Source organism: Sinocyclocheilus grahami, unplaced genomic scaffold, assembly GCF_001515645.1.
Source record: "Sinocyclocheilus grahami isolate Dianchi unplaced genomic scaffold, SAMN03320097.WGS_v1.1 scaffold834.1, whole genome shotgun sequence".
NCBI lineage: Eukaryota > Metazoa > Chordata > Actinopteri > Cypriniformes > Cyprinidae > Sinocyclocheilus > Sinocyclocheilus grahami.
The window spans coordinates 685,441-712,409 of NW_015506013.1; the positions used below are offsets into that span (position 1 = coordinate 685,441).

A 26,969-nucleotide genomic window follows, 5' to 3' on the forward strand; every position below is an offset into this window, starting at 1 on the left:
CAGACGCTTTTTTCTTTTTTGGAAAAAAACTTTTTTATGTTTTTTTAAAAAAAAAAATATATATATATATATATATATATATCTGAACTGATAAATAACAGATTGGAGATTAAAATAATAGCAGATTTGTCTCATTTTAAATGAATAATAAAAACTGAGATAAAAATTTTTACTTAAGCCAGAATTAAAATTTTACTATGGTAAAATAACTATTCAAACCACGTGTTACAACTAACCCCCCGTTTGTGCATCACGCTCCCCTATATTATATTATGTCACACTTCTCTAGTAAGTTTCATCTGTGTGTGTGTGTGTGTGAAGACAGTAGTGCAAATCCGTGAATGAATGTTCCGAAGTGAAATAAACTTAAATGGAATAAAGTTGAATGGAATTGAATTAAAGTTGAATAAACTTCAACTTTACTGTTCAGTGCACTGATGTCAGACTCATTTTGGATAGTAAAGTTTATTGTTAAATGCCCTGCCTCCATAACATATCTCTGTCACCATTATAAGTGTTTGATCACCACATTTGAGTGATCATTGCAAAAAATGTGTTTATGTATATATATTATTTTTATGCATATACTGTATTCTATATATAGTACCGGTCAAATGTTTGGACACACGAATGGGAAAATGTCCAAACTTTTGACTGGTACTGTACTATAATATACACAAAGAATAGCGGCCGATATATCGGTATCGGCCTTTTTTAAACACCCTAATATCGGCCCCAAAAAACCCATATCGGTCGGGCTCTAGTTTTGATACCTGAGGAGCTGTCACTGCTGGAGGAGGAGTCTGAGTCGCTGGACGAATCCGAGTCACTGTCACTGCTGTCGCTGTCAGATGGGGAATCTGAAGATGAGGAGGAGTCTGAAGAAGAAGAGGAAGAATCAGATGACTCCACTTCCTGATTCTGGGTCATGATCATCTTAGGAGCGTTCTTCAGATGTTCTCTCAACTCATCCCTGAAAGAAAAAAAAAAGTGCAGTAAGCATTTGTTCTCAACAATTGGAGCCGACCCAAAAGGAGAGATTTCACAGGTACGTACGTAAGTCCTCCAAGGCCAATTGATGTGAAGAAATTAATGGCAAATCTCGTGTTCCTCGGGTTGTCACGTGGGAAAAGACCATCGAAGAAAGACTGAAGAGTCCTGAGGAATAAACAAACGATATGGTCCATTAATTAATTATCGATTAACTGTATTCAATGCAACACAAAGGAAAGCACTTACATGTCCTTCAGCCTCTCATTCAGTTTTGGCAAGCCCATATAAGCACAAAGTTCCTGGAACAAAATCTTCACAAAGATTCGACTGGAGGACGTCGTTGTGTCTTCACTCATTTTAACGCATTCAAGGACCTGAGAGAGAGAGAAAAAAAATAACACTGTTTTACTACATCAGGAAACCAATAATGTGTCTGTCCATATTGATGTGTTGTTGTCTAAAACGTAATTACAGCTTGTGGGATGCATTCGTTTATTAGCCATGTCTAAATGCTGATGTGGTGAATGTAAAGAAAGAAGTAATAAAAGCTACTCACACTCCATGGTATGGAGTCTGTGTAGAGGAGATGAGAAAACATTCGAGCAACGTTACGCAATTTGTTGGTTTCAAGCCGGTGGATGGTTTCATACTGTTCCTGGAAGATGGCTTCAAAACTCTCCATATATTCTTTCTTCAGCAGGCAAAACCTCTACATAAAAGATGAGAACATCAGATGAAGAAACAAACAACTGTTGTGATCTTGCACCAATAGTGCAGATGAGGTGTATGTCACTTTAAATATTCATAAATCTAGAGAGAAAATAATGCTGCCTTGTGTAATGTTGAAATCTATAAATAAATAAACACTTCAATCAAATAATTTTATAAATCATGAATTTAAAAAAAACTTTTAACATTTAAACAAAAGTAAATAAATAATCTTATGATAACATTACTAAAGAAAAATATATATAAATAAAATGTACAATAATAAATCAATTAAAATTAACTTATAGTAAAATAAAATATAAAAAATAAAAATAAAATATAAAATAAACAGTTTATCTTATAATGAAATTAATATGCAAACTAGACAAATACAAAAGTGTAAATAAATAATAATAAATAAAACACACACACACACACACACACACACACACACACACACACACACACATATATATGGATAAAAAAAATCAATATACATATTAAAAATTAACATACAACTACAAAATGGCATTTAAAAAAGTTTTAATAAAGCAAAAAGTGAAAGACATGCTCACCCCAGCTAGGAGACCAAAGAACTTCTCGTATGTTCTTTGCTGGGCACAACAGTCCAGGATCATGTTGCACAGCTCTTTCTGTGGAGAGAAACAGATGCACATGAAAAAGAAGAAAAACATCTCAAACACAGACTGAGCATCAGGGCACGGCACTTTAAAAGAAACATCAAGGAAAAGTGTGGGGCTGATCATCCATTCCCAGCACTTCTGCACTAATGCCTATTGATCTCATAACCTCATATCTTCACCAAGGAGCCTAGGATTCTGAGACAGACAGAGCGACAGACAGCCTCAAGATCAATTTAACAAATTAAACCTGAACGCATTAGATGAGATGATCTAAAAACTGTTCTGGTGAACTCAAGGCTCTTTCCTCAAGTGCACTGGATATCGGTCCAGGCACATGAAGCACTAAGCACTTGAAATATGGATTAATCATTAAGAGGTTTTTGTAAAATAGAAAAAAATACTTAATGAAAAGATCACACAGAGCCATCGGCTTCAGAAGACTTGCAAAAACAGTGCATGAGTCATACAGACTACTCTTATGATGCTTTGTGTGTTATTTTGGTGCTTTAGTCCTCATTTAGATTAATTACATTCAAAAGAGTTGCCGGGACATTATACAAATTTTTACAATTTCATAACATGCAGGTGAATAAAGTAACCTTGTTTCTAACAAGTGCCTGCAGGCAGCGAGGCCAAAAAAAAGGCTGACCCCAACTTTTGAATGGTATTCTGTGCTTGTGTGTATGTACGTATGTATCTATGTATGCATGTATATATACACATTGAAAGAAATTTATACTTTTATTCAGCAAGAATGCATTAAACTGATCAGAAATGACATTAGAAAGTAATTTACGCAGAATGTTGTGAAAGAAAATGTCCATTTTTTTTTTACTTTCGATTCTTCAAAGAATCCAGAAAAAATGTATCACAGTTTCCACATAAATATTAAGAAAGTTTTCAACATTGATAGTAAAATGTTTATTTTTGAACATCAATTCAGCATATTAGAATGATTTTTGAAGGATCATGTTATACTGAAGACTGGAGAAAAAACTCTGTGTCATCATAGGAATATATTACATTTTAAAATATATTAAAATAAATATATTTACATAGTAATAATATTTTACACCATTACTGTTTTTATTGAAGTGAGCGTTAGAGACTGGCCGACTCCAAATACAGTACGGAACAAAAAATACTACTGAAGTCAATTGGGACCAGAAATTGCTTGGTTAGCCACATACGTCAAAATATCTTCTTTTGTGTTCAGTGGAAGAAATTAAATCATACAGGTTTGGAACAACTTGAGCGTGAGTAAATCCTGACAATTTTCATTTTTGGGTGAACTATAGCTTTAAGGAAGGTTATTCGAAGCATCTAGAGCAGAAATGTCAAAACGTCTGCTGTGACTGGAGGCATGCAAAGAAACCTATGATGGAGAGGTGATGTCAGGTAATTCTGTTCAGGTCAAAAGTTTGAAATCCCTTATCGAACCTTTCCTCATGCCTGGCCTTGCTGTGATCCTGCCTGCAGATGCCCATTCCTCTCCTGAAACAGGAAGAATTAGCCGCTCCAAACAGCCATTTAACTCTTCCCACTTCACACCTGCGGCTGGCTCAGCTGAGCTCCAGAGGTCTGCGCTACCCTTCGCTGTAGGTGTAACATCTCATCCTGCTGCACGATTACAAGAGCTGCCACACTTCTCTACTTATACCTTAAAACACTCCATAAGCCTACTGATTTCAGCCCCACATTTATTCATCAGGGAGCTCAGGATTATAAGGAGGAACGGCATGATTGTGATCAACTTATAATGAAACCCCGACAGGCTGCAGGCTAGCACCAAATTAGAGTCGAAGTGGAAAACTTAAGGAAGTCTAAAACACTTTCAACAGAAGGATATCAAAAAGCGGAGTGTCCAGGCAGATGAAGTATTGAGCACTTGAGGTACGGCTGAGTATTAAGCCCTGATGAGATCGGTTCTGACTCTTCTAACAGGAGCCTGCAGGCAGCGAGCCACATGTGCCAGATGTGACGGTAAGGTGTTCTGATCACAGGACAGTTTGATACGGAGTGCGGAGCAGAAAGATGGTTTAGCCCTACGGCACCAGTCTCTCATATTAACACCCTGTATATATATTTCAGGGAGGTGAAATCGCCTACAGTCTGTGCTTGATTGCTGATTAGAAACCTTTTCTCTCATTTGAGCGATATCATTCAGGGGGGTGATTTCAGAAAATTGATTATTTATTAGAACTTTAATGTGCCATTTTGTGTCCCTAGTGAAAAACAAATATACTAAAATGTATCTGAAATTTAGTATACTACTAAAATATTTACATATCCATGTGCTAATAATAAAAATACCCTGCAATTTTACTTGTATTATACTAAACTGGTATACTTAAATTCTGCTAAATTGGAACAACTAATTTTGCACTTAATGTACTTTAATTGTGCGGAAGCAGTGCTGAAGTGCAATTAAAGATATACTAAAGTATATTTGAGTGGAACTATTGCAAGTATATTTCAGGTATATTTTAAATATCTTGCATTTAAAGACCAATATTATTCAAAGATCAAACAATTCTCACCAATAGTGACATTAAAACACATTTTAGGTAACTACAGTAATATTGTGAAATATTATTACCATTTAAAATAACTGTTTTCTATTTAAATATTGTGAATTGTAATTTATTCCTGTGATGCAAAGCTGAATTTTTCCGTTGCCATTACTACAGTTTTCAGTGTCACATAATCCTTCAGAAATCATATTTGGTGCTCAAGAAACATTTATCATCACAATTTTAAAAAGAGTTATGCTGCATAATATTTGCCAGTGATGCAAGACTTTACTGACACATTTGATTAATCCTTGCTGAATAAAAGTATAAATTTATTTTCAAAAAGTCTAAACTTTGGACAGTAGTTATTATTTGAAAACAAGGGTGAGTAAACAATGACCAACACATCTCAGAAATGAGCAATACAGCCGTCAGTACAGCTTCCAGTTCCAGAAGAAATCCAACTACGGTTCTCTGACTCCGCTAATACCTATTCCTCATGTATGAACAGGGAAATCCCTGCTAATTAAACTGCTCTAATAGCACCGGTAGCATTACTGTGCAACAGACCAAGCAGGAGCAGAAATCTGTGCTTTGGCATTGGTGAATCACTCTCTGACTCGCTCATTAGCATCATCCTCATTGTCTCGAGCAAATAAACCATAGTGGCGCTTTAGAGATTCTGTCATGGGAGATGTCAGGTAAATCTCTTCAGCCCAAAAGGCCGGACTCCCACAGTGACCCTTTGTGTTGATCCTACCAACACAGCAAACTAGAGGGATTACACGCTCAAAGCAAGCACTTCCTTTTTCGCACCTGCAGCCAGGTTGAACTCCCGCATGCCCTCACTGTAAGTGCAACATCTCACCCCTCTGTTTTGACTGCTTGGATACATTATATCTAAAGAAACCACAGAATGATGGACGGATTGTGATTGACATGAAGCTGATAGAAGCGTTTCCCTCAGGACAGACTAGTAATTTTTGAAGAGAGATATGAGAGGAAGGGAGCGCAGGAGAGCATCCGTGATGTGAAATCTGTAATCGTGCACAGCAAGACTGTTGCCACAGATGACCGGCCATCTGCTCTGCAAAGACTGATGGAAAAGAAATTACGAAAAGCCATTAGCTTTTATTAAAGCAGCAGCACAAAGAACAAAAAGAAACAAATGAAGGGCTTTAATCATTTAAAGAAACTTCTAAACCATGTCAGCCTATTTCATTTCCTCTGAAAAGAAATTGGCAGCGCTGTCAAATCGAACAAACACCACAAGGACTGAAGCCCAGACTCACACCCAGACAATCAATAACCACTTGCCTCCAGTATATCCACAACACAATAAAACTTCTATATTGAGATCAAAAAAAGAGAAAAACGTATCATTTCTTTTGCTAAAAGGCCAGTATCAAAACATTCGAAGCTGAAACCTCACCAACAAACCAGCTCGACTGAAACACTGGCACACATGGGACATTGAGTGAACTCACAACAGCATTCCCTAAGTGCACAGGGCTCAGCAACATAACCTTTTTCTTTTTAAGTAAATGAATGTGGCCCGAGTCTTACGCATCTACCTGTGGGACGGGCAGAAAAAGTCAGGCTGAAGATCTGTCCGGTCAAGAACAAGCTGGAGGATTCAATCAATAACTCCAAGGAGTGAAAGCTCAGGTGAAGAGCACAGTGCAGGAGAAACGTATTTTCCATTACCCCCGTATGGGGTGTGAAATATACTCCTCACATGCTGAATAAATATTCTGAATAATGAATAAATATTCTGAAAAAAGCACAGGCACACCGTGTACAATGTTGATTCAACACTGAAAAAAAAGAATGGTATTAACTATTAATACCATAACTATTAATAGCAAAAAAAATCTTTGTTAGTATTTAGTGTGGTATTACAAACTGTGAAATTTCACTGGTTTTGGAATCATACTGAGGGTTAGGAGTTTGAACACACTCCAAAATCTAACAGGGCTGGGCAATATAGCAAAAAATTGAAATCTCGATTTTTTTTCAAAACGTTTGACCGATTCTCGATTTCTAACGTTTTTTTAACTAGTCAACTTGATAATGTAACTACAACATGATTCAAGTTGCTGGTAGTGACTTCCATAGTATTTTTTCCAGTGGCTACCAGCAACTGTTTGGTTACCCACATTCTTCAAAGTACCTTCAGAGGCTGGGTAAATGTTCTTTGGGAAACACAAAATTGTGTTTCTATGGCATCATTGCAAGAACCTTTAATTTTAAGAGTTTTGAACGGTAGTGTAACTCCTTAAGATGTGTGTTCAAATTGCTAACCATCAGTATAAGCACCTAAGATATTAGGGTAGGGATGCTCCGATCAGGATTTTTGCAGCCGATACGGAGTAACGATTTCTTGTCATAGTGATCGGCCGATACCGATTCTGATGCTTCAAGCTTTATATAGACTGCTTCAATGGGCGCACGCACCTGGCCTGAAGTTAACTTCCGGTCTGTGTTTGTTTACCAGTCTGGCTATGGCACCGGCTACAAACGCGGTTAAAGTTAAGGTGATGAGTAGACTGAAGTTGGGCTAAGGTGGTTGTGCTGTGGGATGTGTTTCCCATACATTTATTTATTTGTGGCGCTCACCACAATATCAAAACTGACGGATTTTCCAAAAGGCTTGGTTGAATAAACATGAGCACGTACTGCACATTTAAAAATCTAAACGAGGCGCGGGTGTTTTTATATCAGTGTATTTCTGATTTTCATTTCATCTTGCATGTTATATGCCTGATAAAGCAGCGTTTGTGAGCTCAGCGCTGCTTTGTGTACAGCTGTTACTGGGGAAACCTCTGTTTTTGTTCCGTCCTCCACGCTGTGACAACTCACAAAAGACTATTTTTATCCAAGCAGCGCGGAGAGGCGCTTCAGAATCGTGCTGCGGCTGACTGATAAACACAAGCACTGACTAGAGTGGCCACGATCAGCTCCGGTGGCCGTGGAGCCGTAACGTGCTGCAGACGCGTACAGTGAGGTGCAGATCAGCTCTAACGTCACTGAATCTGCGGTGTAGATGAATCATGTAAAACATACACGACAAACAGCGAATTTTTCATTGTCTCTCAAAATGTCATAGCATTTCCACACCAGCGATGACATGACTGCGGCGCCAAATCATTTATGTACCCACGCATCATGTATGTCGTCACGCGTTGACGTCATCAAATTGCGATCGGTTCCTGAGATCGGCCAAGTTGGTGAGTACCGATCGAGTCATAAAATATGATTATCGGCCGATACCGATCTCCGGCCGATCGATCAAAGCTTCCCTATATTAGGGATGCATTGCAAAATATACTCACATGTAACTTGTCCCTCACCAATTGTGCAGCTTGAAGTTGAGGTGGGCTATCACTTTTTTAAGTGACTAATCTTAGTATTTTCAATGGACAGACAATAATAGAAAAAATTTGTAATATAATATCACAGAAGCTTCAAGAAAACTCAGGCACACAAGTAACCGCCTACAACGCCCCAGCAAACACATTGCAATATCCTGTCATCCAACTACAACATCCGGTTTCTTCAAACTCCATATTGTTCCAATTAAAGAAAAAAACAAAAAATAATTTGAGGTAATTATCCTAAATGAAAACAGACCACAGAGGAAATCTATTCATAAATACTAGAAGACACACCAAATAAACAAAATGCTGAACGGTCATCCATATCCCTCTCTGCACTTAATGCATTCTCACTCAGTAACAAACACAATGGCAGCAGAAGCTCTTTGTGAAATGAATCATTATTCGATTAGCGTCTCATGCAGCTGAATCATCTCTCCGCTAACTGAATATAGTTGTGATTCAGTCTGATGCACTCAATCCATACGTTTGTAATCCATGTGGCTGAGGCTGGCGGAGGCAGAAATGTGGCTGAATAATGAACAGGCCATCTGTGAAGTCCCATGATTCATTCTGCACTTCTGATGTGTTTATTGCTCACAAGACTAATAATCGCGCCATCAACTTCACTGCCAGACAGCGGCTGCTCAGTATCAATTGTCGTTGCCTTTGCTAATTTTCACTCTAACCTTGTCGAAAGTGTGCACTATGAAACATTTTACAATCCTCCTCTGAAGGGGAAACTTTGATGTGGCGACATGGAAATGATGAGACTGGCTGTGATGTTTTCAATACATTCTGCCCTCGACATTTCAATGTAAACATCAACACAGCAAGTTAAACCATTTATATGTTCAGACGCCAAGGTTTGGCCTTCACTTTTCTGAGGGTGAAGTATGAAATGATCTCTTTAAACTGAAGGCTGAATAAGAGTGAATCATCTCAGCTTCATGGACCTCAGTGCAGACAGAATATTTAATGTGCCGAATGAAAATGAGGCTTCCTAGTTTTCACATCCCACATTTTTTCTTCCACTAGAAGTTAGGGACTGACCTATTGTTGAACTACTGTTCACATTTACATTAAATTAATCAAAAGTGACAGTAAAGACTTTAACAATGTTACAATTAAAATTTCAAATAAATGCTGTTCTTTTGAATTTTGTATTCATCAAAGAAATGTTCCAAGGTTTTATACCATTTTCAACATAGATAATGATTAAAAAAAAAAGTTTGAGCACCAATTCAGAAAATTAGAATGATTTCTGAAGGATCATGTGACACTGAAGACTAGAGTAATGGCTGCCGAAAATTCAGCTTTGCATCACAGTGATAAACTACAATTTAAAACATATTAAAATAGAATAAAATAGTTAAACACATAAGGGGCAAGGGCATGTAGAACCTTGGGAATGATGGGAGTTCAGTAGATCTTCAGCTCTGTAAAGCTCTTGTCAGCATCTTGTGTGGAAAGTTAAACTGGAAACCAAACATGTGGTGGACTTCTTGCAGACTATAAACAAGCTCCACCCTAACGGAGACACCTGCCAATCGGTAGCAGCTGTACGGAATTTAAAGCTACATTCCACCTTTTTATAGACATCTTTAAAACATGTGAAAGTGAATGACCTCATCCAGAGGGATTTTCCTAAAATAGAAAAGTTCCTTATCTTATTAATGACAAACCCTCACCCTAAATGTTCAACTTGAAATTACAGCTAAGAATGTTAGGCAAATTGGGTGTTTTACAGGGTTCCCACACTTTTTGACTAATGAATTTCATGAAAATGAATGAATAAATAAATACAGATAAGGGAATAAGTAACATCAACAAACAGAAACCATTCAAATTCAGACTGAATCACTAAGTCATCATTCAGATGGACCATTTTCAATTCCCTTATATTTTCAGGTTTTCCATGACTGTGAGAACCCTTCAATTTAGGAGCAAAGCCAGATCACTGGGCAGAAACAGCCATCACTAAACACTCAAGGACGGTTTATTCTGGAGCGACAACTCAGGAGGGACAAAACGCAGTGGGTTCCAAGGACGTGAACCCATATGTGTGAAAGAAACGGCGCATGCCATGATGTTAAAACGAGCTCTAAACAAGGGACTGCTTTTGTTGCGTTTCATTAAAGGGAACGACCTTTAATGATAAATGTGCCAAAGTACATCAATCATATGACTAAAAAGAAATCAGGCTGACAAATCAAATCAGGCAAAACTGTATTAGTTTTAAGTTACGTTATATGTTGCCATTGAGATGCCTGTAAAAGTGTACACTTAATTGGCCGAATGAAACCCCAGCCAAACTTTCAGATTCCCAGTTTCAGATGTCTAGTTCCAATAATAACTTATTTATCAAACAGTGATGTTAAGGAAACCAGAGCACTCGACGTGTTTCCTCATGTTGCACAGACACTGGGGGGTTTGAGGCAGGCTCAGGTGTGTGTGTGTGTGTGCGTATATCTGATGACGCAGAGGACAGTGGTAGGTCTGGACATGAGCAATGTTCTGCCAGTTCTGGCTTCAGAGACAGATCTGAGTACATCCCACTGCTAACAAACATGAGCACTTCTTTGCAAAGAGGTAATCATTTACACATGTATTTATTTCATGGTTTAAATCACTTATGAGCTGCATTATCAGCTCAATAAAGCAGTCTTGTCAATTTGCTTAACGCTTCTAAACAATGTATGGAAAACGGCCGTAAATAAATAAATAAATAAATAAAATTTAAAAATAATAATAAAAATAGCCAGGAATTATATAGTATAAATAGAATTAAAAAGAAGTCTGAAAATAAATGTATATTTATGAAATAAAACAACACTTCCCAATAAGGTCCTTTTTGCCAACAATTAACGCATTAACATGAACTAACAATGAGTAAAACATTTGTTACAGTATTTAATATTTATCTTTGTTAATTTTAGTTAGCAAAAAAACTGTTTGTTGTTGGTTCATGTTAGCTCACAGCCATGAAATAATATTAGATACATACACCATTTGATTTTAATAAATGTAAAAACACATATTAAGCATTTAGGATTTTTAGTAAATTGCTAATAAGTAAATATTGTAATATTAGTGCTGTCAACATTAGCGCGTTAACGCAGGCGATTCATTTTTTCAGTTTAACGCATTAAAAATATTTAATGCAATTAACACAGGGGCGGAGCTAGGGTTGGCCACCCCACTCACAACTGCGGTTTCTGTCATTTTTCCCCTGGCAAGAAGTGCATTTATTCAGTCGCAGAATGTCTTTACGAGCACATCAAACAGGAGACGTCTCAGACGCGTGCTCCAACTTCACTTCAGAAAAGGTTAAGAGAGTTGAGAGAAAATACGATGCGTGGCAGATCCGAGTCATGTTCAGCAGAATCAGCTCTTGATTTTTTCAGTTTAACGCATTAAAAATATTTAATGCAATTAACACAGGGGCGGAGCTAGGGTTGGCCACCCCACTCACAACTGCGGTTTCTGTCATTTTTCCCCTGGCAAGAAGTGCATTTATTCAGTCGCAGAATGTCTTTACGAGCACATCAAACGGGAGACGTCTCAGACGCGTGCTCCAACTTCACTTCAGAAAAGGTTAAGAGAGTTGAGAGAAAATACGATGCGTGGCAGATCTGAGTCATGTTCAGCAGAATCAGCTCTTGAAGAAATAGCAGGCAAAATAACCTAATAACTAGCTGCTGTGATGTCTGTTCATCAAAGAAGAAAAAAAAGAGGAAATCAATAACTTTTATAGCTTTAAGAATCCATCTATATTTAATTTAGAATTTAGTGTTTGATAAATTCAGTTTCAATTTCTGTATATTTCTGCTGAAGGGCACGCATAAATATGACATTATAATGGGTTTATGTGAAGATTGTTTTAAGTTCAGTCAAATTAGATTTTTTTTTATTTTTTTTTAAGTCTAATAAATGTTAAAATTGATAGCTCTCAATTATACAGTAATGTTGAATGGCTGTAGTAAATAATAAAATATTAGGGGGAAAAACAATTTCATAGAGTCATCAGTAGTATTGGTATCAGTGATACTGGCCTTCAGTCATAAAAAAGATGACATTAAACAAATATAAAAAATATTATATATGTTATATTCTATATGTAATATGTCTATAATAGTCTTTATGTTGTTTGTACATTAATTTGAATATTTAATGTGGAATTATTGCAATATAAAAGTACATTTAAAATTGTTAAATTAATGTTAGGTGGGATTAATCACGATTAATTTCAGAAAAATATGCGATTAATTGGTTAATTTTTTTAATCGATTGACAGCACTAATACACACACACACACACACACATTATATAATTAAATTGAATAAATATATGAAAATTCAGATTTTTCCAAACAAGCATAAAAATGTGAGGGAAAATTTTTTAAATCTGACAAAAGTAAATTTGCCATTTTTGATGTTGAGTTAAAATATTGGCAAGAGAAGTGCAAAATTGAACTACTAGCACCAACAGAAAAAAAAATCCTTATTGCAAAGACATGGCATATTTATTTGGAGGTGATAGTGGGCTGTAGTGATGTCACCCGCAGCACAGCTGACATATGTTTGTATGCTGGGGAGTGAATAGATGTCTCTCTCCCCCTCCTGACCTGCTCCCGCTCCTCAGCCTGTGCAGAGGGCTGGAGCGACGCGATAAAGACGACATTTGTAGGATGCTACCCCTGTTACGCAATCTCCCTCAGGCCTGCAAACACAATGTTTCCATCTTGTGCACCTCACTGGCTCTTTTCTCTCAAATGGCCAAAAGCAGCAGATGCGCTGGTGAGGGGGCTCTATTCTATTTCAGGACATTTTTACAATCCCATCTTATTTGATACAGTTCGACTTAGCGGAAGTCATTTTAAAAGGGTCAAAAAACATGATGATCCCTGCCGTGCATTTTGTTGACATTACATATATGCTCCGGGGAAAACATACAGATTTATCTGTACGGCACAAGCTAAACAAGGCAGTCCATATTTGGAATAAGAAGGCAGAGACGACCCAGGGGATCGAATCCAGTTATCATCCACATCTCTCTTAAAAGGTCAAACGGACTGATTAACAGGCTGAGAGCCAAGAAAACCAATGTGTTCAGAGAAGGACTGAGCGATATAGGTAAGAACAACATCTATCTCAATACTTATATCAGCTATTCGATGACATCTGATATATACAGTGGTGTGAAAAACATGGGAAACATTTTGAGCCAATGTTTACTGTAAAGCTGTTGAATCTGTAGCAGTATGGATGAAGACATTATATTATAGCTGAGCTGTGAATCTGCAGTCTAAATTGAATGCGAACGAAGACAATAAATAGAAAACATCTTTCTATTGTGTTCAGCAGGGTAATGAGAATCACACACAAATAACTCTTATGACCATTTCTGTATAATGAATCAGTCAAGATAACTAGAAAGAGGTCTCTAACAAATTGAATAATAATAATACATAATAAAATAAAAGGTTTGATGTATGAATCAGTCAATCTGACTCAAAAAATGTTTTCAAAATAATAAAATAAAAATTAAATGAAATAAAATACAAAAATGGTTATGTATGAATCAGTCAACCTGACTCAAGAAAAAAGTTAAATGTTTGATGTATGAATCAGTCAAGATGATCAAGAAAGAGGTCTCCAAAATAAAATAGAAAATTCATGTAGGTGCTAATATGTTTAACTTAATACTGGCATTTAAATTAAATAGGGTTTGGTTAGACAAGTCTTTCTACTCTTTACCAGTGCAAAGCAAACTAAAGCAGTGGTCATTAGTCTGGCATCTCTTTCAGACATTTCTGCCAGAATTCTGCATCTATCAGATAGTTTCACAAACTGCTGACAAACACAGTCATGTGATGCCCACAGATACTAATCTCTCCTGCACACAAACCAACAAGCCTGAGAAACGAACCAGACAGCATCCAAATTAAGCAAAACTATCACAGCACCAGAGGGCATCATCTGTTGAAGGTGAAGTGCATGATCAGAATAATAATATAGTCCTAATACCCAAAAGATATTACAAAATATGTCCACTATGGAGAAATTAGGCTTTCTATCTTAAGCAGGCTGACCCTTTTGACTGTCCAGGGATTGTATTGGCACTTCAGTGCTTCATTTAAGGTCAGACCAAGATGCTCTCGCTTCAAAGCCTAATGGGAAACATTTTGAGCCAATGTTTACTGTAAAGCTGTTGAATCTGTAGCAGTATGGATGAAGACATTATATTATAGCTGAGCTGTGAATCTGCAGTCTAAATTGAATGCGAACGAAGACAATAAATAGAAAACATCTTTCTATTGTGTTCAGCAGGGTAATGAGAATCACACACAAATAACTCTTATGACCATTTCTGTATAATGAATCAGTCAAGATAACTAGAAAGAGGTCTCTAACAAATTGAATAATAATAATACATAATAAAATAAAAGGTTTGATGTATGAATCAGTCAATCTGACTCAAAAAATGTTTTCAAAATAATAAAATAAAAATTAAATGAAATAAAATACAAAAATGGTTATGTATGAATCAGTCAACCTGACTCAAGAAAAAAGTTAAATGTTTGATGTATGAATCAGTCAAGATGATCAAGAAAGAGGTCTCCAAAATAAAATAGAAAATTCATGTAGGTGCTAATATGTTTAACTTAATACTGGCATTTAAATTAAATAGGGTTTGGTTAGACAAGTCTTTCTACTCTTTACCAGTGCAAAGCAAACTAAAGCAGTGGTCATTAGTCTGGCATCTCTTTCAGACATTTCTGCCAGAATTCTGCATCTATCAGATAGTTTCACAAACTGCTGACAAACACAGTCATGTGATGCCCACAGATACTAATCTCTCCTGCACACAAACCAACAAGCCTGAGAAACAAACTCAGATTAATGCTTTAGTTTACGGAGTGGAAACCTGCTTAAGTCTGACCAAACTTGAATCTCTGTTCTAAATAAAGTTCACTCTGCTCTACTTCTTTAAAGTTTGAATGCTGTGCCATGACCACTTCAAAGGGCAGGGGCAGATAAAAAGAGAGGGACATGATGGCTAGACTTGACACTACAGGTCCCATGGTGCACAGTTAGCCACAAGGACAACTTCATATGACTGTCAGTCAACCCATTCCCTATCCACATCAACACACAGCAGTACACAGCCAGTACAGCACTGTATACTGTGCACCACTACATCAAACTTCACTGTCTTAACTGTCACTGACACGTTTCAAAACTGTATGACTTTCTTCTGTGGAACATAAAAGATGATGTAGAGAAATGTTCAACTATTACTTAAAAACCCCATTTACCATTTTAATAAACATTCCTGGTCATGTTTGTTCAAAAGTTTGAGGTCAGTAAGATTTTTAATCAAAAAATTGTATTAAATTGATTGAAAGTGAGAAAAAATTAATTTGTAATGTTACATAAGAATTCTATTTTAAAACAATGCTGCTATTTTGAACTTTCTATTCCAAAAATCCAGAAACAAAAAATAACACTGCTTCCAAAAAAAAAAAAAAGTAAAAAGTAAAAAGCACAACTGTTAACATTATAATAAATATTTCTTCAGCAGCAAATCAGCATATTAGAATTATTTCTGAAGTATCATGTGACACTGAAGACTGGAGTAATGATGCTGATTTCTGTTTTGCATCACAGGAATAATGGCATTTTAAAATATATTAAAATTAAAAACTGTTGTTTTAAATTACAATAATATTTCACAATATTACGGTTTTTACTTCTGATCAAATAAATGGTGAGCATAAGACACTTTTTTCACAAACAAAAAAATCTTACTGACCCCAAATTTTTTAAACAACGTCTTCAACATTTCCCAACTTACAGACACTGTTTTCCACTCTCTTCCCATCATTTTCTTTCTCCTCTATATAAAAAGAAAGAAAAGCCCACAATGGGAATCACAGGGTTGGCACCACACAACCAATGTGAAAAATATTCCGATTTCAACAGAAAAATAACTGGGGCTAATCTAATTTCCTACTGGGTCATACTTTTTCCTGTCCATACACCAACCTTGCCTCCGGGCAGGGGATTTGTGGGCCAAATCAGTTTCATCCCGGCCTCAAAGGCAGTTTGTAGAAAGGCAGAGTGAGAACCTTTGTAGTGCCTCTCTCTTTTAGCTCTGCCCTCTTTCTGCACTCAGGCCAGTTAACAGAGAGACCGCAGCACCGGGCGACCCCTCGCTGAGCTGCAGTAGATCGCTGCGAGAGACCAGGTTAGTTTTAAGAGGAGAATCCAGCTGCCAGCGGGCAAGTTTAAAGACATTAAGTCAGTCAGTTGACTCCCAGCTGGTGAAATATTTAAAAGCTTGTCACACAGCAGATGAATGTATTGAAAGAAGCCTCATTGGAAGCTGTGTGTCATGTTAGATGTGTTTCGTATAGCTGTGATCTAATAGTGTTCATGCACTTAAAGAAAAGCAGGTCAATTGAAGCTAGTACACATCCAAAGCCTGCTTCTGACTGCTCCAAGTTGTAGATACAGAATTAGCCTCTGCTGCATCTTTAACTTGCGAGTGCTCGGCAGCCCCGAGGTGCTCAGAAGTTTAGTGCTTTCAAACATTCTCCGCAGTAAAGGCTTTTTTAAAGCTTCAGGTCAATCGAAGTGGAAAAGGGAAGCTGTGAGGAAGCCTGTAGTGTGGTGTGGAGTGTGACTCTGTGCCTGCTAGGAATGTATGAATATTCATGCTAGATTCACAGTAGTTTTGCAGGTGATACAAAATTAAGTCACATTGTGATTATTTTAAAGCACTTTTTATTTAACCATTAAATTTCCTTAAGGCTCATTAAGCAATTTTGCAAACGTTCCCCCGGTCTCAAGTCTCATCATTATGAGAGTGTGACGTCAGATGTTGTAGCACCTTTGATTTAAACTTCAGTAGCAAAAATGGCACTCATATGTAAAGTTTGTAAGTTCAGTTCATTTACATGAATCAGCTGAAACGGTCCATGTGAATGAACTGCACTCTGATTCAACATTTTTTTGCATCATAATTAATGTACAATGTAAATTGTTCATAAGACTCTGTGTGTAAACATTGTTTATGTTAATTATTCCAATGTTTTAGTAAAAGAAAATGAATGCACATTATATTAGGGATCATCGGATGCTAAATTCACTTTTACATGTTGTTTGAACATAAATGTGTGTTGGCAGTGTGTGTGTGTACACATCTACCCTATAATGATAAAAATCCACCCAGTGGTTTTTACTTAATCCCTAAAAATAATATCCCCTTTTTAAAATCAGGCCGTTCTCAACTTCTTGTCTGTGACGTCACACGGACGAAGGCCGCTCCCATGATTGTTGATTGGCACTGGTGTTTTACCTTAGACCCGCCCTGAGTGAGCTGTAAACAGTCCGCCGTTGATTAGATGCCGGAGCAGGGACGTAGACAAGAATGGCTCCTAAGCGTAGTAAGTGATTGAGGTGTTTTGTTGTTGTAAGTAATAACGAACATAGCAGTCGTCATTTACTCCCAACATCTGAGCCACTGAAGATGCAGTGGATTACTTTTGTTTGTGAAGGGAATGCGCCAACAATTCCTCTCCTCTGTGTCTCTCCACATCACCGTAGTGCCATTTTGTAGAATATGAGCTGGCGCGGCTGACACAGAAGAGCGTACGCAGTTTGCGTTCAATGGATATTCTACAAAATGGTGCTACGGTGATGTGGAGAGACACGGAGGAGAGGAATTGTTGAATAAAGTCGTTAATTTTGTTTTCTTTGTGTACAAAAAGTATTCTCGTCGCTTCACAACGTTACGGTTGAACCACTGATGGCAGATGGACTATTCTGACGATGCTTTTCATACTTTTCTGGACCTTGACAGTGTATTTTACTTGGCAGTCTATGGGACAGTCACAGGCCTCCTGGTTTTCATTCAAAATATCTTAAATTGTGTTCCGAAGACGAACAAAGCTTTTACGGTTTTGGAACGACATGGGGATAAGTGATTAATGACTAAATTTTCATCTTGGGGTGGAGTATCCCTTTAATGTGTGTTCTGAAGATGAACAAAGGTCTTGCGGGTGTGAAACAACATGAAGGTGCGTAATTAATGACAGAATTTAAATTTTTGGGTGAACTATCCCTTTAACTTGATGTTCTTTACTCAAACTAAAACTGGAGAAAAAAAAATAGGCATATTTTAAAAAATCATTAATAAAAACCATTTAAAGCGACCTAGTAGACAAAAAGGCGATAAAAAAAAAACTATCTGAACCCATTTGACTGAACCAAATGGGTAAATAAAAAAAAATTATAAAAAAATCAGTTACAGAACCTACAACTTGAATGTTGACTATCCTTAAAACATTCAAAAGAAATTCCTAAATAACCTAAAATTTAATGTTGGAGATTAAAAAAAAACCTCTCATGAAAATATGCTCCAACAGCCCAAATATCAATATGCATTAAATATCATTAAAAAGCTGTAAAACTCCATGAGGAGGACAGCCAGGACAGCCATACTGAGAAATGGTTCTGTGATGCCGAGGGAAATAGACTTGTGCTGACTTTCTCCTACTCTCATCAATCAGCCCCAGAATTGTTGTTTAAACATTTTTCAAACCCTATTGATATCAAAGGATAACTAATTTTGAAGTCCTTCACCACAGCGATTTCTGATCCGTGACGGCACTTCTGCTGCACCGTGCCGGCGAAACTCAATTAAAAACAACTAATCTGAAACGTTATTAATTCAATCTGCGTGCTGTGGCCCTCAGGGGCTTCAGGAGCTTGGGTTCAAAAACAAGAAAATACAGCCTCATCTCTACACATGGGATCTCAAAAGTAGGTTGTTTTTCAATTCCAGCCAAAATAAGCTTTTGCACAGACTATTTCTGGTGGCTTTTAAAGCTGCTCCCTTTCTGCTGATGGAAGCACGAAAGACGACACAGAACCATTGGATCACATGATGCACACACTCACCTTGACTGGATGGCGAGGTAAATCGTTCGACGGAACGCAACCAAGTTGACCTCTGTCTGGTCGAAGATGGTGACTTTCTCTTGTTCTAAATAAAGAAAAGAAAAGCTCAGTACAGTTAAACAGGACAGAGACTGGTTGAAGTTTGAGTCAAATGATATGTCTCCCTCCAGAGGTCAATAGCACTCGTTCTTTGCAGAGTTATTTTAATTCACAGGCTCACAGCCTTCTTTGATGAAGCAATTAACACAACTAAGCTCATCTGATCACAGGAATGGAACTAAAGAACAGCAGAGAGACACACACCGCCTGATGACAGGGAGCTCTTGAACCTTCACATTATAATCAACGAGACATCCGGCAGAAGTGATAAATTCAAGAACATCTAAAAACAGTACAGTGGCTGATGTTTTTGGTGCCAAGGAGTCATATCATGAAAAAATATTTTTCTTTGATCTTTTGGACAAAAAACAAAAACATTTAAACTGAAATAGTACACATCTCAAAGTTATAAATGTTTAAATATTTTTATGATACTATAATTTTATAATTCTTTAATACATAAAACAATAAATTTAAATAAATTACAAATGTATACATAAAAATAACTATTTCAGTGTTGTTACGTTAACTAAAAATAAATTGTTACCAATACAAGTTGACTGAAACAATAAAATATCAAATTAATCTCCCTGCCAAAATTTCTCATTTTCATTTAAAGTAATAAAATTAATAAATCAATAAATATTATAGACAATATTATAGTCAAAAATTATAAAAACAACAAAATAACTTACAAATTAAAGTGAAAAAAAGATTTAAAAAACTGACTGACAGAGCAACAATTTGAAGTCAATCGTACCGAGCATGTCTCCAGATATATAGCAGATAAATAAGACATCAGAAAGTAACCGTCACCTATTTGCATACTGAGGTTTGTTACTAGCATAGAAACGCAAATGTTCAACAGGACCACATGCTTGTGTTGGACTGCCCAAGCATCTGCATTTGCATACTTCTGCAGAGTATGTTTCTGGCTTTAAACTATATTACAACTGTTTTAAGTTCGAGAAACATTGTTACTGGACCTCAGAGGGGAAAAAAGTTATGATCCTTTTAATGCCTGAAACACAATGTGCTACAGTCTGGAACAGGTAGTCTCCTGACAGCCATAGTGTTTTATGCAGTTTCTCCTCAGCTCAAGACCCAAGAGACCATATGAGCAGGATTATCTAGGGGAACTAATGCAAAGCATTGTCCCCAAACACTGGCACTTGCATAAGAACTCAAATAAGAACAAGGCGAACAAGGAGTATAGCGCCACCAAGCCACATCACAACACTGAATATTAATACAATTGTGCCTATTTTTTATAAGCATATGGTAGAACATGTGACACTTGATAAATATTTTAAATACCTTCTCCAGCTGCCTCGTCTTCATCTTCATCATCATCATCTTCGTCATCTCCACTGCCACCAGCGTCACCACCAGAATCACTGCTTTGTCTAAATAAAAAATAAAAAATTGTATTAAGCATATGGTAGAACATGTGACACTTGATAAATATTTTAAATACCTTCTCCAGCTGCCTCGTCTTCATCTTCATCATCATCATCTTCGTCATCTCCACTGCCACCAGCGTCACCACCAGAATCACTGCTTCCTTCGTCAAGAATTTCTGAGGTATGAAAACAAGACAGATCAATTCAATTTAAAAAAAAAACTTTAAATAAAAAATAAAAAATTGTATTACACACACACACACACATACATATATATATATTAGGGGTGTAATGATACACGTATTCGTATTGAACCATTCGGTACGAGGCTTTCGTTTCGGTACGCATTACAAACCAAACGATTCGTTGGACTAATCCCATTAAATTTGGAAAACAAAAGAGCTTAAAGTGTGTGAAATACAATGTTCTCAGTGCCACTGCGCTCAACAAGGTAGCCCAAACGACGTAACAGGCAACTTGCGGTCTGCCCAGTGGTGTAGCAGACGGCTCCGCACTAACCTCCTCTTGCTGGGGTGCATCGAAAGACAATGATCTTGTATCAATGATAGCCAGAGATATTGTCATAAACATCAATTATTGGCAATATTATAATATAAAGAGGATTTGGCATTTACAATTAATGTAGGCCTGTTACATTCTTATTTTTATTAGGCGTATTATTATTATGAATTTACTTTTATTATTCATTTAAAATGTATTAATTACAATAATTAATGCCCCATAATATTACCGCATATTTAACACGCTGCGAGGATAACAAAAGATTAGGCTTTTTACTCCTCAATTACCATGTTGTAAAAAAAGGTCTTTTAAAATAGGTCTAGCCTATTACACAATGAATTATCGGCCAATACATAAAATATAAAAAATATATAAAAAGCAATGAAATAAAAAGCTTTAGCCTATTTCAAGCACCGACTTTCAAAAACAACCTGTTTAACACGAAATACGTTTCTTTTAATTTTTTTTCACTATGTACGGGCCACAAGAGAAATATTAAGGGACTAAATTAAAACTGTTAGCTATATACCGTTATCAGCATATGCTGAAGTAGATTCGTCTCTCGTAGTCTCTGAGAGAATATGCGGCGCCAGATGCCGAAAGCTCCGTCAGTACTACGTCATTCCGTTTTTACTTTGTTTCTGCATAGTGAATTGACTGAGATTAAGATGTTCACCGGCATAACTGTTGCGCAGAGTTTGCATGTTGCTTGTGTGATATCCACTGGCTTGCCTTCATAGTTTAAAACAGAAATATTTCCAACATTGCGAAGCAAGCAATTACACCCTCCCCCTCTAATCGATAACGTACCGAACCATGACACCACTGTGTCGTATCGAACCGAACTGTGAATTTTGTGAACCGTTACACCACTAATATATATATATATATATATAACAATAATATCCTTGTTCTTCCAATCTAACTGAATGGTTCTAGGCCATAAAAAGTTGTAAAGCGGACCAGACTTCATGATGATAGTCGTTGCCATGTTTTCATTTTCATGGTGATATGGTTCATTTTATTTTATTTTAGGGATGCACCGAAATTAAAATTGTTGGCCGAAGCCGAACAAAATGAAACACTGGGCCGAAAGCCGAATACCAAACAGTTTTTCGAGTTTTTTTATTTTGCCTATTTTTTTTCACCATTGCATAAATTCAATAGCAAAAATTTGCTTTTTACGGTTTTGTCTTACTTTTCAAAGAAAAAAATCAATTACAAAACAACAATTTAAAAATATTTAACACTGAACATTTTTAACATTCTAGCAGACACTATACCAACAAAGCACAATTTAACTTAAAATTTATAAGTTAGTAAAATAGTATGTTTTGGCCATCAGACCCCCTTCTTGAATCAGGCATGTATTTTTACTGTACAATTAAAAGCAGCCTTGCTGAGCAGAAGAGACTTCTTTTAAAACATTAGAAAATATAACAGAACAATAATTAATGCCCCATAATATTACCGCATATTTAACACGCTGCGAGGATAACAAAAGATTAGGCTTTTTACTCCTCAATTACCATGTTGTAAAAAAAGGTCTTTTAAAATAGGTCTAGCCTATTACACAATGAATTATCGGCCAATACATAAAATATAAAAAATATATAAAAAGCAATGAAATAAAAAGCTTTAGCCTATTTCAAGCACCGACTTTCAAAAACAACCTGTTTAACACGAAATACGTTTCTTTTAATTTTTTTTCACTATGTACGGGCCACAAGAGAAATATTAAGGGACTAAATTAAAACTGTTAGCTATATACCGTTATCAGCATATGCTGAAGTAGATTCGTCTCTCGTAGTCTCTGAGAGAATATGCGGCGCCAGATGCCGAAAGCTCCGTCAGTACTACGTCATTCCGTTTTTACTTTGTTTCTGCATAGTGAATTGACTGAGATTAAGATGTTCACCGGCATAACTGTTGCGCAGAGTTTGCATGTTGCTTGTGTGATATCCACTGGCTTGCCTTCATAGTTTAAAACAGAAATATTTCCAACATTGCGAAGCAAGCAATTACACCCTCCCCCTCTAATCGATAACGTACCGAACCATGACACCACTGTGTCGTATCGAACCGAACTGTGAATTTTGTGAACCGTTACACCACTAATATATATATATATATATATAACAATAATATCCTTGTTCTTCCAATCTAACTGAATGGTTCTAGGCCATAAAAAGTTGTAAAGCGGACCAGACTTCATGATGATAGTCGTTGCCATGTTTTCATTTTCATGGTGATATGGTTCATTTTATTTTATTTTAGGGATGCACCGAAATTAAAATTGTTGGCCGAAGCCGAACAAAATGAAACACTGGGCCGAAAGCCGAATACCAAACAGTTTTTCGAGTTTTTTTATTTTGCCTATTTTTTTTCACCATTGCATAAATTCAATAGCAAAAATTTTTACGGTTTTGTCTTACTTTTCAAAGAAAAAAATCAATTACAAAACAACAATTTAAAAATATTTAACACTGAACATTTTTAACATTCTAGCAGACACTATACCAACAAAGCACAATTTAACTTAAAATTTATAAGTTAGTAAAATAGTATGTTTTGGCCATCAGACCCCCTTCTTGAATCAGGCATGTATTTTTACTGTACAATTAAAAGCAGCCTTGCTGAGCAGAAGAGACTTCTTTTAAAACATTAGAAAATATAACAGATCCTAATTTGAAAACTATGTGTGAATGTTATAATAAATGCATTAACAGAGCTGTTGTAACGATTATTATCATTATCATCTTATTTTATTTTACAGAACAACAGTAAAATTACAATACTATCGTTTATGAATGTTGATAGAGTTCTTGCTTTTTCTCAACTTTTATTTTGGCGGAAACGACCAGGAAGACCTCAATGCTTCTTTTTGTTGACAACAGCAGATTTTATAAATGAGTCTCATTACAAATACGTCATACGTATCGCATTGTCACATGCCTTGTAAAAATTCATAAAAATGTGACTGAGCAACTGTTTCTGCGCAGATTTTCCTTGCACTTTGGACTTTGAACCCTGGTTAACAATAGCACGGCGAGGTCGTGCAGCGCTGTCAGAATACATGCAATGCGTGCGTGTATTAGAAAACATAACGTTCTGCAGTTTATTTACTAATTGTTTAAAGCCCTTTCACGATTTCAATCATCATACAGTAACCAGCAACAATCACCCCTTCCTATTCTCATCGAAGACATGCGATGCAGTCCTAAACAGTCTCTCGATGTCGGTGCTTGTAATGATTTGTGCATCTTTCTCTGACAGTTTTAAATGCTTCCACACTGCTGACGTGTGTGCTGGATTATAAAGAGTGCGCGCCTCTCACTCTACGCTGGCTGCTATTGGATCGCATCACTTCATTGTTCAGCACAATTTATTCGGTCTTTTCGCTTATCTTATTTTTGCTATTTCAGCCAAATAATTTTGGTTGGCGAACATTCGGTGCATCCCTATTTTATTTTCCATATTTTTCTTTTAATATGTTTGTAGTGGAGAGCCTGCAAAAGTGGAGGGACAAATGAGCTACATTATCGTAAAGAACTGTATAAGTCTCTATCAATTAAAATTTCACCCTACTTGAGATTCATTTGGATTTGACTTTAGGAAAAAGTGACAAGCATAACACACAAACACTCTCTCGTCTTTGCCCAGGTCTCCCGTTGGCATCTTAGGTCACAACTATGTTCTGTCACTTTCTCCACTGCTGAACGATTCCATTAGCTTTGCTTCTCAAGCCGTAAATTGAGTAATCATCTCTGCATCACAGAACAAGCATCTCCAATTGTCGCAATCAAGGACCACCATTTCAGCTTCCAGTACCATATGGCTGTCTCCAGTCCGTTGTACAATTAGTACACAATTAAAATTCAAATGCGCTACCAGAGACGGTGCATCAGAGGGCATCTCTTTTAATAGGCAGTAATGAGAAGAACGGAGAATGCGTACAGAAAAAGAGTCATTAACTCACCCCGTTTAATTGCTTTGTACTTCTCCTCGTTCTCCAGGAAGTTGGGATCCAACTTGAAGACATCTGCAAAAGGAATATTGTTGATGTAAAGCAGACATTTGTTTGCAATTACACGTTTCGCAGCAATTAAGTCAGTGCCAACGAGATGTAATCAGAGGTAATTACCCATAAAGAAGAATTTGCTGTGTATTAGCCGTAAAACATAAAAAGAGCTTAATGTGATAATGGCTGTTCATGCTCCCCAAAGGGCCGCTTGTATGGATTTTCAATTAGCGCACTTTGTCTCAGAAGCCTCAGAAAAGATACTTATCCGCAAACATCAGTACAGACAGTAGCTAAATATGAGAACTGAGAGAGCAAAACCCTCAATTACACACAGGCAGAGCAAGGACTGCGGCCTCTGGTTTGAGAGCATGCATTCCCTCGCGGGTGGCTTTAGAGAGAAGGAAGTCATCCATTATGATTGTATCAAGGTAATTAGCTGCTAAACATGAGAAATTGAGGCCTGGCAGGTTAGGTGAGAGAGGTACTGAATCGTACTCACTCAACACCTTCAGCAACAATGATGAAAACAGGAACGGTTTTAAACAAAACATTGTAAATTAGAAACTTAAAACATGTGTTTCATCATGACTGATACATTTATGAATTAAAACTAGAAACTTAAAGCATGTGTTTTCATCATGACTGATACATTTACGAATTAAAACTACATTACCATTTGAAAGTTTGTGGTCAGTAGGATTTTCTTTGAAAGAAAATAATATTTTTGGTTCAAAAGGGATACATTAAATTGCTCAAAAGTGACAGTAAAGACATCCAAAAATATATATTTCAAGTAAATGCTGTTCTTTTGACCTTTCTAGTCATTAAAGAATCCTGAAAAAATGTATCACGGTCTCCACAAAAATATTAACAGCACAACCCTTTTAAATATTAATATGAAGAAATATGTCTGAGTTGCTGAAAATTCAGCTGTCATCACAAGAGTAAATTACATTTTATACATTAAAATGCAAAGCACTATTTACAATATAGCTGTTTTTTACATTATTTCTGATAAAAAAGGGCTTTGAGGTTGAGAAAGGCACATTACAAATAAAATGTATTATTATTATATTATAAATGCAGCCTTGGTGGAAGAGACTTATTTCAAAATAATGAAAAAATCTTACAGACCAAACTTTTGAATGGTAGTAACTGAATTTATATTCCTGACATCTTAAATCTGTAGTTCAATGAAATCCTAAATCAGTAGTTTACTGGAATCTCAAATCAGTGGTTACTAAACACATCACATTTACAGATTATAGAACTTTCACTTAAGTGCTTTATTGAAATATCAAATCGAAATAAGACTACATAAAATCTTTGAAAAAATATATAAAATGTTTATTAAATTCTCAGATCTGTACTTGCTGAGATCTCCAAACTATTTTTACTGAAATATAAAATCAGTCACCTGCCCATGACAATTCCTTATATGGAGCAAGGTAAAAGGTTTAAAAACACTGAAATGGCATGTATAAGTGCAGCTGATCTTACTTATGATGTCCTCTGTGTTGTAATCGTCCTCCAGAGGAAGCATGTGTGTGAACTGGTCCTCTTCCTCCACTAGGTCAAGCCCATCTGGGATAATAGGGTGGTCCTTAAACCCATCCTTCCTGATGGCAAACATCACCTCAATCATGTACTGTACACGCTTATCTATCTCTGATTCATGCAAGATGTTCCTCAGACGTTCAAAGATAGCTGAAAAAT

The 26,969-nt window shown here is 36.5% G+C and overlaps 2 protein-coding genes across 2 annotated transcripts in view; both read right to left on the reverse strand.

Annotated features, from left to right (window-relative positions):
- The window catches only part of LOC107562720 (pre-mRNA-splicing factor CWC22 homolog), a 13,966-nt gene extending 11,598 nt beyond the window's left edge, over nucleotides 1-2,368 (reverse strand). The window contains exons 1-5 of the mRNA XM_016247421.1: nucleotides 2,277-2,368; nucleotides 1,550-1,702; nucleotides 1,240-1,367; nucleotides 1,057-1,158; nucleotides 774-973 (exon numbers count right to left, since the gene is read on the reverse strand). Coding sequence (XP_016102907.1) covers nucleotides 774-973; nucleotides 1,057-1,158; nucleotides 1,240-1,367; nucleotides 1,550-1,702; nucleotides 2,277-2,339 — 646 coding nt within the window. The 5' untranslated portion in view covers nucleotides 2,340-2,368. The remainder of the gene's footprint in view (nucleotides 1-773; nucleotides 974-1,056; nucleotides 1,159-1,239; nucleotides 1,368-1,549; nucleotides 1,703-2,276) is intronic.
- A 3,098-nt stretch (nucleotides 2,369-5,466) lies between these two features.
- LOC107562708 (pre-mRNA-splicing factor CWC22 homolog) overlaps nucleotides 5,467-26,969 on the reverse strand; it is a 46,627-nt gene continuing 25,124 nt past the window's right edge. Inside the window, exons 11-16 of the mRNA XM_016247399.1 lie at nucleotides 26,754-26,960; nucleotides 25,209-25,271; nucleotides 20,782-20,883; nucleotides 19,206-19,290; nucleotides 6,433-6,485; nucleotides 5,467-5,630 (exon numbers count right to left, since the gene is read on the reverse strand). Coding sequence (XP_016102885.1) covers nucleotides 5,467-5,630; nucleotides 6,433-6,485; nucleotides 19,206-19,290; nucleotides 20,782-20,883; nucleotides 25,209-25,271; nucleotides 26,754-26,960 — 674 coding nt within the window. The remainder of the gene's footprint in view (nucleotides 5,631-6,432; nucleotides 6,486-19,205; nucleotides 19,291-20,781; nucleotides 20,884-25,208; nucleotides 25,272-26,753; nucleotides 26,961-26,969) is intronic.